Source organism: Dermacentor variabilis, chromosome 2, assembly GCF_050947875.1.
Source record: "Dermacentor variabilis isolate Ectoservices chromosome 2, ASM5094787v1, whole genome shotgun sequence".
In the NCBI taxonomy this organism is placed as follows: Eukaryota; Metazoa; Arthropoda; class Arachnida; order Ixodida; family Ixodidae; genus Dermacentor; species Dermacentor variabilis.
In genome coordinates, this window is record NC_134569.1 from 142,052,392 (window position 1) to 142,062,099 (window position 9,708).

Here is a 9,708-nt window from a genome sequence, read left to right on the forward strand (position 1 = left end):
TCTGAAATCTCAATGCCATGTCAACTGGGCCACAATGTAATTTTCAGTGCTGTGGCAATAACTCAACAACAGGTCAACAGAACTACCACAACGTCAGTTCAGTGCAGAATCAATGGTAACCCAACAACCATTCAACAAAAAGAACACAACGGGCCGTCTAAGCACAATGGACATTCAATGGTAACTTAACAATTAAATGTTGAGATACCCAATGGTGTTTCAATTAAATTTCAGTGTCCAATATTCAAGAGCCCACAACACTCAACCCAACAATTCTCCAACAAACTCAATAATTCCTCAGTAAAAAAACTCAACATTTACGAACGATATATCAATGCCTTCTCAATAACTTTTTTGTAAGGGTAGACAGGAAGGATGAACTTTAAAGGCCTACACATTGTCATACAGTGTTCTACCCTGATAACGTCCAAGCCAGACCTGGCCTCCAATACATCCTGTCACTAGAGACGCCTTTAGCACAGCATTCATTCATAGCGTCACACAATGGCTCAGGATGCGTCAGTTCAGGACCAGCCAAAGCGTGGTCTTTCCTCTTTCATATATTGTAACTAAATGTTAGAATATATGAAAAAGCCGGTATGCTCAATAAGTTCAAAGTAACGACTAGTGATTTTCGGCCCAGGGACAGAAGTGGGCGTTTTGGTATAGCTTATAGTTTATTTGCACTGGATAAGGTAACTTGAAATTTAAAGGGTGCAGAATGCGTGCAGGTTCTGCGGAAAAGCGATGACCCATGTAAGCAGATGTGCCCGAAGAACGAACCGTCTAATCCGAATCGCGAGAGCCTTGCTTCCAAACTTGCGCCAGTTAAGTCTTCTAGACATTCTTCGAATTTTGTTAGTCATCTCAGCTTAATGGGTTGCTTTTTTTCTTTCTTCACTTTGTTTTTATGCTTATTTTCATCGCGTCAATACGAACACCTCATCTGAAGTAGCAAGCACCACATATAGCAAGGCTGACATGATCAAATTCCAATAAATTGTCTGTGTTTCCTTCTCTCTCTTGATAAGTGCACAACTTCAGCGAACTGTTCAGTTTACATTGCTAAGGCATGCGCGGGGAAGCAACGAACACGAAATGACGCGACTATTCACAAAGTGCGTTACAAAGGAGGCTGACGCTGTGTATGTGCGCGTGTATGTGCACGTGTGTGCGTGCGTGCGCGCGCGCGTGTGTGTGTGTGTGTGTATCGTTTTTAATGTAGAAAAAATGAAAGGCAGGGTACATTAAAGCCAGCAATCCCCAACTTGCAAAATGGGAGAGGGTTGCGGCAGCGAGAGTGGAGGAGGGCAGCCACCTTCAGTGCCGGCGCTCTCGCCTCTGCAGACAACGCACGTATGAGAAATCGGCTCATATCGATAGCCCCCTATAGATACGCTTGTTGACGGCAATATACTCCACCAGAATTGCGCACTTAAACAACAAACACTACATCTATATCTTCACTGCAACAAATATAGGCCTAAGAGCGCTTCTTTGCCTTATTGAAGCGAATGACCTTCCAGAAACGTTCCGCTATTCGCTGATATTGGCAGTCACCGTCGATAGATTCAGCCGACTTTCTTCCCCTCCTCAACGCAGCAACTTGGGTCGGAGGAGGCTACCTCAACGGGACCGCTGAGGCCGTGTTCAATTACGGCATCATACGGTGTCACGCTCCAATCGGCTACGCACTCAGCCTCCTAATAGGTGAGCTGTTAGACCCGATTAGGTTGCGGTTGACCCAGCAGGGAAGCCTGCCTGGTTGCCCTTAAAAAAATCGCCGCCATCACGACCGCCGCTACAAAGCAAAACCTACAGTACAGTATGGCGTAACCTTCAGACTAATTGCACCTTGACACGTATCACGTGCTCCACTATAAAGACTTTACACCCTTAAGGGCGCCGGTTTCCTCCACGGCTAACACCTTTACTCTTAAGGCAATAGAATATGGACATTGCACTGGACAGCGAATTCGAACTACGCCTGCAATGAGAGAAGCCGTAGTTGAAAACTGTGTAATAATACTGACCACTTGGTGCGCCTAGAAATACCTGACACGAGAGTTCGACAGCTCATGCAGTTTTCGAGAATGTTCATGCAGTTTTTGTGTTATATGTCGGAACTCTCATACTTGCGACGAAAAATGTCTCAGAGGAACGCTCCATTGGTCCTCATTAGCGATATGGATACGACCACACGCCTTAAAGGGGGAGAGTGTTATACCATAGGGGAGACAGACCAAACGCCCTTTAAACACCCATAACTGTTTTAAATAGTGTGCGGGAGGGCTTAGCCTTTAGAGTGGTCAGGCGAGCATAACGCAGGTCGTCATATTGGTCTCGAAAGAGCACTTTTCACTGCGTGCGATAGTGATTTCCAAGTAAATATATAGGTACGTTTGTCAAATATACCGGAAGCTATACAGCAAACACCACAGACACAGCTGAGCTTCCCCTGATGCTGACTGTACTAGAACTGAGCAAAAAAGAAAAAAAAATTATGCCTACCCAACCCGTATACTAAAATCCATGTGAAGCGGAGCTTCCTTTAAGCGCTCAGTTAAATTATGTATAACTAACTGCCATGCGTACTATTGTCCTTGCTTTTCTTCAGTCACACTAGTACGTAACGAATTCCCAATTACCTGTAATTCAATAAATTTCGAGGTAGTTTCGTAATCGAACGACTGCTTTTTTTGTACTTGCCCTCAGTAATGTTCAGTGTAATTCAAAAGCAATTTTCAGCAATCAATTACTCGTAACCAGTTACTTTATTGACGAGGGAAGCTGTAACAGGCGATGCAGCTGCGTCGGTTAACAGGAGTCTGCTGCCTCGTGGCAGGCCCGTAGTCGTACCACGCGGCAGCCTTGCAGGTGTGCATGCTCAAACAGGCAAACCAGGGCACTCAGTATGTTCTTTTTTCTCAACGCTCCACTAAACGCCGGCCGACGTTTTGAACCGGCGCTGTCGTGGCTACAGGTAACGAGGGCCTCTACTGCGTTGATGCGCTTTGAAATCACCTACGGACTTTTTGGTCGTCGTCGTCGTTGTTGTTGTTGTTGTTGTCGTTGTTGTTCACCAGACCTGCCGGGAGAGCATTATACATCAACAACAGTGGAACGCTGCGCTCCATAGGAGACCCAGCCACGAGCACGTTGTGTGCAAAGTGTTCGTTCCTTGTGACACGGCCTTTTCCTCCTGCGCGCACATCGAGTGAGGATTCAGTGTCGCTACCCGATGTCTTCACAAGAGAACGAGGGCAGCAAAAGGGAAATGCTGAAAGGCAATTGTTATTCAAGATCAGCAGCGTGGCGATCGGATTCAGAGGATGAACTCAAAGAGGCAGGCCAGATCTTTTAATTTACTGTGTATGTGCAATTTTATTAACAGTTAGGAGGAAAAGCAACGTAAAAATGATCCCCCTATTTTAGCAATTACTCACTTACTTTCTTGAGGCAGTGACTGGTCACTGTAATAAATTACAACTTGAATGGGATAACTGCAATTGTAATCGGTTACATGTTTAACGTCCGCAAGTCCGCATTCAATACAACGTGTAATCTAATGTGTAAGTTAACGCATCGGGGTGCACAGGTCCCAGATTTAATGTAATGCAATCTTTACGTTTATACAAACAGCACTTCGCTTCAAAAACAAAATGTGTCTCACTCTGCAAAAGAGCAGTTATTGAATGCGCATCGCCCCGGTGTGGGAAGGAGTGCTCAGCATAGTGTTTTTGCATTTCAACTAATATATTGTGTTTTTACTGCGTCAGACTCGTTTTGTTTTAAATAATAACTACAAAACTTACCAGGATTACTTCACTACAGGTTATTTATCTGCGCAGGTGGACACCATTCGCCAAAAAAAAAAGAGAAACAGCAATCGATTCACAAATTGAAGTAATTACGTTAATTAACTTATAAGTTACAAACTTTACGGCGCAATGTTTATATTGGTAAGTTGGAGGGAATCGAACTATCATAGCGCATAAAAGCCTGTTCTTTATAACTGCACACTGAACATTTTAACACCCTTGTGGGTGTCTAGACGGTGCTTAGTTTTCCCATGGCTACCACACTGCCGTTTAAGCGGTAACATCGAATAGTTGTTGCGGACAAGTGAAGTTTTCCAGTTTGTCGGCTTTTTGTGCCAGGTAAAAATAATTACACTTGCGAAAGACCACACGAGAACGGCATTAAATAGAACTTCCTAGCTATCGCTGTCAAATTCTCGTGTCAGATATTTCCCTGCACCCCAGCGTCACGGTCCGAATTAATCAACGGTTTTCAACTACACCTTTTCTCATCGCACGTATACACTCTAAAACAAAAGTACACCCTTTGGGTTGTATCTTGCCACACAACAATAAACGTCATCGGTCTTGTCCGCATTTCCCTTCTTTAACGCTGGAAGCCCGGTACTTCCCAGTAACGAACGGCATGCGCGTTATCAGCATGACATAGCATTCCCGACAGGAAAGTAGCGGGTGCGGCGTTTTCAAGCGAGGAAACGCAAGCAAGGCAGATGGCGATTATTTTTGTGTAGCAAATGCGCTCCCGAAAGGGTGAAACTGTTTTTAGAGTCTAGTTAGGCTCGCTGTAGTGCACAATAAAAAAATGTATACCCCTAAAGGTCAGAATGCTAGCCAGGCATTCAAAAAAACGTTTCGTGCCCTTTGGCCTTTATCTTTTCCCACAACCATAATCGTCATATGCCTTGCGCACCTTTCCTTTCTTTAACGCTGCGCGTCCGGCACTTCCAGGCTATGAACGACGTGCGCGTCATCAGCGTGACGTAGCATTCTCGAGAGCAAAATTTGGCGGAAAAACGTACACTCTAAAACAAAGTTTACACCCTTTGGGTCGTATCTTGCAACACAACGATACACTCTAAAAACAGTTGCACCCTTTGGGGTGCATATTTGCCACACAACGATAATCGTCATCTGTCTTGTCCGCATTTCCGTTCTTTAACGCGACGAGCCCGGTACTTTAGAGTAACGAACGGCATGCGCGTTATCAGCATGACACAGCATTCCCGACAGGAAAGTAACGAGCGCAGCGTTTTCGAGAAAGGAAATGCGGGCAAGACAGATGACGATTATTGTTGTGTGGCAAATATACACCCCAAAGGGTGTAAACTCTTCTTACACTCTTAAGTCGGTTGCACCCTTTGGGGTGTATATTTGTCCCACAACAATAATCGTCATCCGCCTTGCTTGCGTTTCCTTTCTTGAAAACTCGGCGCACGTAACTTCCCTGTCGAGAATGCTGCGTCACACTGATAACGCGTACGGCGTTCGTGACTGGGAAGTACCGGGCTCGCAGCGTTAAAAGAAAGAAAACGCGGGCAAGACAGATGACGATTATTGTTGTTGGACAAGATACGTCTCAAAGGGTGTAAAATTTTCTAGGGGTGTAGGGTATAATCGTCATGTCTTTCCCGCATTTCCTTTCTCTAACGCTTAGAGCCCGGTACATCACAGTCGCGAAGGGCTTGCACGTTATCAGCTTGACACAGCTTTCTCGACAGGAAAGTACACTCTAAGAACAGTTTACACCATGTGGAGTGCCCCTTCTGCCACACCACGATAATCGTCATCTGCCTTGATGCGTTTCCTTTCTTTAACGCTGCGAGCCCGGTACTTTCCAGTAACGAACGGCATGCGCGTTATCAGCATGATAGCATTTCCTGTCGGCAACGCTATCACGCTGATAACGCGCGTACCGTTCGTTACTGGAAAGTACCGGCCTCGCAGCGTTAAAGAAAGAAAACGCATCAAGGCAGATCACGATTATCGTTGTGTGGCAGAAGGGACACTCCAAAGGGTGTAAACTGTTCTTAGAATGTACAGAGGGCCGAGTTTTCAAGAGAGGAAACGAGAGAGGAAACGCACGCAAGGCAGATGACGATTATTATTGTGGGGCAAATATATACCCCAAAGGGTGTACATTTGTTTACACTCTAAAAAAGTTTACCCCCTTTGAGTCGTATCTTGCCACACAACAATAAACGTCATCTGTCTTGTCCGCATTTCCTTTCTTTAACGCTGCGAGCCCGGTACTTCCTAGTAACGAACGGTATGCGCGTTATCAGCATGACATAGCATTGCCTATAGGAAAGTAGCGGGCGCGGCGTTTTCACGAAAGGAAACGGAAGCAAGGCAGATGACAATTATAGTTGTGTGGCAGATATACACCCCAAAGGGTGTAAACGTTTTTTGGAGTGAAGTACCGGGCTCGCAGCTTAAAGAGAGGGAATTCGTACAAGACAAAGATTTGAGTCGTGTCTTCATACGACCCAAAGGGTGCAATTTTCTATAAGAGTGTAGTTGACGACTGTTGTTGCGGGACAAGATAAGCCCCAAAAGGGTGCAATCTTACTTAAGAGCGTGGGACAACCCAATGCCCTTAAGGGTGTAAACATTTTTAGAGTGTATGGGCTCCATTGTAACGGCTTTGGGTCGTCGCTGCGCCGCCTTCTTGCGGACTTCATTGCAGGCGGCCGGTTCTTCGCGGGCAAGATGCGCGTGACGAAGGCGCTCACGATGTTCGACCCGTTCCAGCAGCACTACGGCCGCTGGATCGCCGTCCCCCTCTGCCTACCCGCCCTCTGCGGAGAAGTATTTTGGACGGCCGCCATACTGGCCGCATTGGGTGAGCTTGCACTGCACTTCAACCTCGTTCCGCTTAGGTTACTGGCTGCTACGAGCGGACACATCTTGCAAATATGTTCTACGTTGCATAAATAGAATGGCGTTCTACATAAAATCGCGAAATGCATGAAACAGCGTGGCTCCTAGCGAATTTTCAAAGCCGAGCTTTCTCAACCATGCAGTCCTCCCGGGCTTGTCTGACAGTGCCTGCTGAGCGCCCCTGAAGTCTCGCCGAATAGCTTGCGCTAAAATAAAGAGTCTGGTATTACGTGCCCGGTGGTGGGATGGAACCTCGGTCTCCCGGCGCAACAGCCCGATGCTCTGATCATCATCATCATCATCAGCTTATCTTTATCGTGATGATGACGATGATGGTTAGGCCACAATTTCATGCTTAGTTCTATCGTTGCCAATGCTTAAACTAGCTGCTTGAGATCATCACCGCGTGCGTCCCGTTGCGTAGCACGGGTGCGCGAGCGCGCATGCGCGGGCGCCACTTTCACTGACGCAGGGACGCAGGAATGAAATTGGCAAACTTAGGGCATTTGATTAACTGGTCTCCGAAAACTTCGCTTCGCACAGATTCCAGGATGTCCGCTGGTCCTACATAATTTCCTCTTGATATCCGCATCAATAAATACGTGGAACTGTGTACCAGCGAAATAAGTCACTTTTATCCACACCAGCCAGCGCTCCACGCACCTGTACCTATTATGAGGAGCATCGTTACACACACACCTCTGTACCTGGAACAGTGTTCAGCTAGGCTGCACATCTGCGCTTACGCAGGTGACACGGTGGCGACGATAACGCACGTCGGCTCTTCGTCCGTCATCGTGTTGTCCTCCGCCATCATCCTCTTCTACACATCGCTGGGCGGCCTCTACTCGGTGATCTACACGGATGCGTTCCAGGTGGTGAGCACCATCTTCGGTCTGGTGAGTGAAGCGCCATCTACGCTCGCTGAGAAACAATGAGCTGTCGAAGGAGCGCGTTCAAGAAAAAAACAAAGCGGCAACGACAGCTTGCTTTTGTACAAAGTCGTCCTAAACCTGCCAAAGTGCAAAGCGACACACTATGAGGATAAAATTTCTTCGTAAACTGTCATTTTTTTAGCCTGCAACTACTTACGTTATGCCGATTACTGATGTCAGCGGTCAGCGAATGATACCTTCTTCGGCGTCGTCTGCTCGCTGAACCGCAGCGCTGCCTGCGACGTAGCAGACTTCGACGCCGTCTTCCCCAACCTGCCTTCTTAGGAATGGAGTCTTGGGATTAAAACAGGATATAAGATGTGCAGTGTTTGAAAGCAAACAGCTTTCTTTGGTAGCTGCATTCGAAGAACAGTTGCACCCTTTGGGGTGTATATTTGCCACACAAGGATAATCGTCATCTGTCTTCCTTGCGTTTCCTTTCTTGAAAACTTTCCTGTCGACTTTCCTGTCGAGAATGCTCTGGCACGCTGATAACGCGCATGCCGTTCATGACTTGGAAGTACCGGTAAAGAAAGGAAATGCGGGCAAGACAGATGACGTTTATCGTTGTGTGGCAAGATACGACTCAAAGGGTGTAAACTTTTCTTAGTGTATGGTGGAGTGTTTCTCTTTTTTTTTCATATTTGGTCGCGCTCAGAATGCGCGCCTACGTGCTCGGGAATTCCCGTGTGTGTGTGGCGGGTATGGCCACATAGCATTCACGAGATGCTGCGAGAGGGCGTCGGACGTTTGCGGGGATCTCTCCGATTGGTGCGCCCGCATCGGATGCTTCGTCCGTAACGGGGAGGATAGCGTTCGCCCTCACGTCCGGACTGCAGCGTTGTCAGCATTCGCCTCGTATCAGGTATACGGAGAGGCGTTGAGTTGTGCAGAGGAAGTTTGGTGTGTTCTGGTAACGCCTAAAGCACAGCAAATCAAAAGCTTCTATATTTAAAAATGTAAAATATTTCATTGACTCGATAGGAATGTTTGGCAATTTACTCATCCAAAAAGCATTGCACGCCACTACATCATGCTTTAATCATCAAAACCCTGTTAACGCGTTTAAGCATGCCGTCTTCACAGTCTTGCTCGTTCGTCTGATGCATTTCAGCGATCGAGAAAGTTCCAGGGATTACTCAACGGAGTTGGAAATGTGTTTGCTCACTTAGGCAATCAGCTCCGACGGTTGCTGCATAGTGTGTTAGCGCGTTTTTCACTGGCCTAGCTTATATGTAGGTCTGTTTTTTTTACAGTTGTGTGTCACGTGCGTAAATATTGTGACGTTTCGCGCTGTTCGTCGACCATGATAATGAAACGTGTTCGTGCACGCAGTGGGTGAGCGTGGCCTTCTTCTTGAGAAGCAACACCGTGGGGACTATTGGCCCGCCGCACAGCGAGTGGTTCGGTTCGATTGACACGAGAGATGTGAGCCAGATTGTCGACCAGCTCTTGATGACCGTCTTCGGCGGCATCCCTTGGCAGGTCGGTGCAAGCTGATTTACCGGCGCAGCGATGGTATCGCGACATCAGTCGAACCTTGTTATAACAAACGGGCCTTTGTGCGCGAAAGAAGTCGCCGCGGTGGCTTAATGGCTATGGAGTTGAGCTGCTAAGCACGAAGACTGCAAGTTGGGCCAGTTGGTTGGGATTCATAGTATGGTCCGTTACAGCGCAACTCAAGACAAGGACAAGAGGAGGTATAACACGACGATAAAGGTATAAAACACATGGTCGAGGGTTCGACATCCGGCCGCGTCGGCCGCATTTCGATGGGGGCGAAGTCCAAAAAAAAAAAAAAATGCTCGACCCCTTCGATCTTTTGCGCGCGTTTGCGAAACCCAGGTGATCAAAATTGATCCGGAGACCATCACTAAGGCGTGCCTCATAATCAGATCGTTTTTTTTTCGCCGTAAAACTCCACAATTTAAATTAATTATGCGCGAGAAATAGGTTGCTATCGTTGCGTTGTGGCGACGGTGAACAGCAAGACAGTGCCAAAACTGTAAGTCACTAATCTCTTTGTTGGACATACCGGCGTCCATTAAAGAAAAAAGAAGACATTTGACGCT

The 9,708-nt window shown here is 47.0% G+C and overlaps 1 protein-coding gene across 1 annotated transcript in view; it reads left to right on the forward strand.

The window, feature by feature from the left end:
- The window catches only part of LOC142570472 (high-affinity choline transporter 1-like), a 35,624-nt gene extending 26,488 nt beyond the window's left edge, over positions 1-9,136 (forward strand). Inside the window, exons 3-6 of the mRNA XM_075678857.1 lie at positions 1,603-1,710; positions 6,508-6,663; positions 7,452-7,600; positions 8,972-9,136. Of these exons, the coding sequence (XP_075534972.1) occupies positions 1,603-1,710; positions 6,508-6,663; positions 7,452-7,600; positions 8,972-9,136 (578 nt within the window). The remainder of the gene's footprint in view (positions 1-1,602; positions 1,711-6,507; positions 6,664-7,451; positions 7,601-8,971) is intronic.
- Positions 9,137-9,708: the final 572 nt, after the last annotated feature.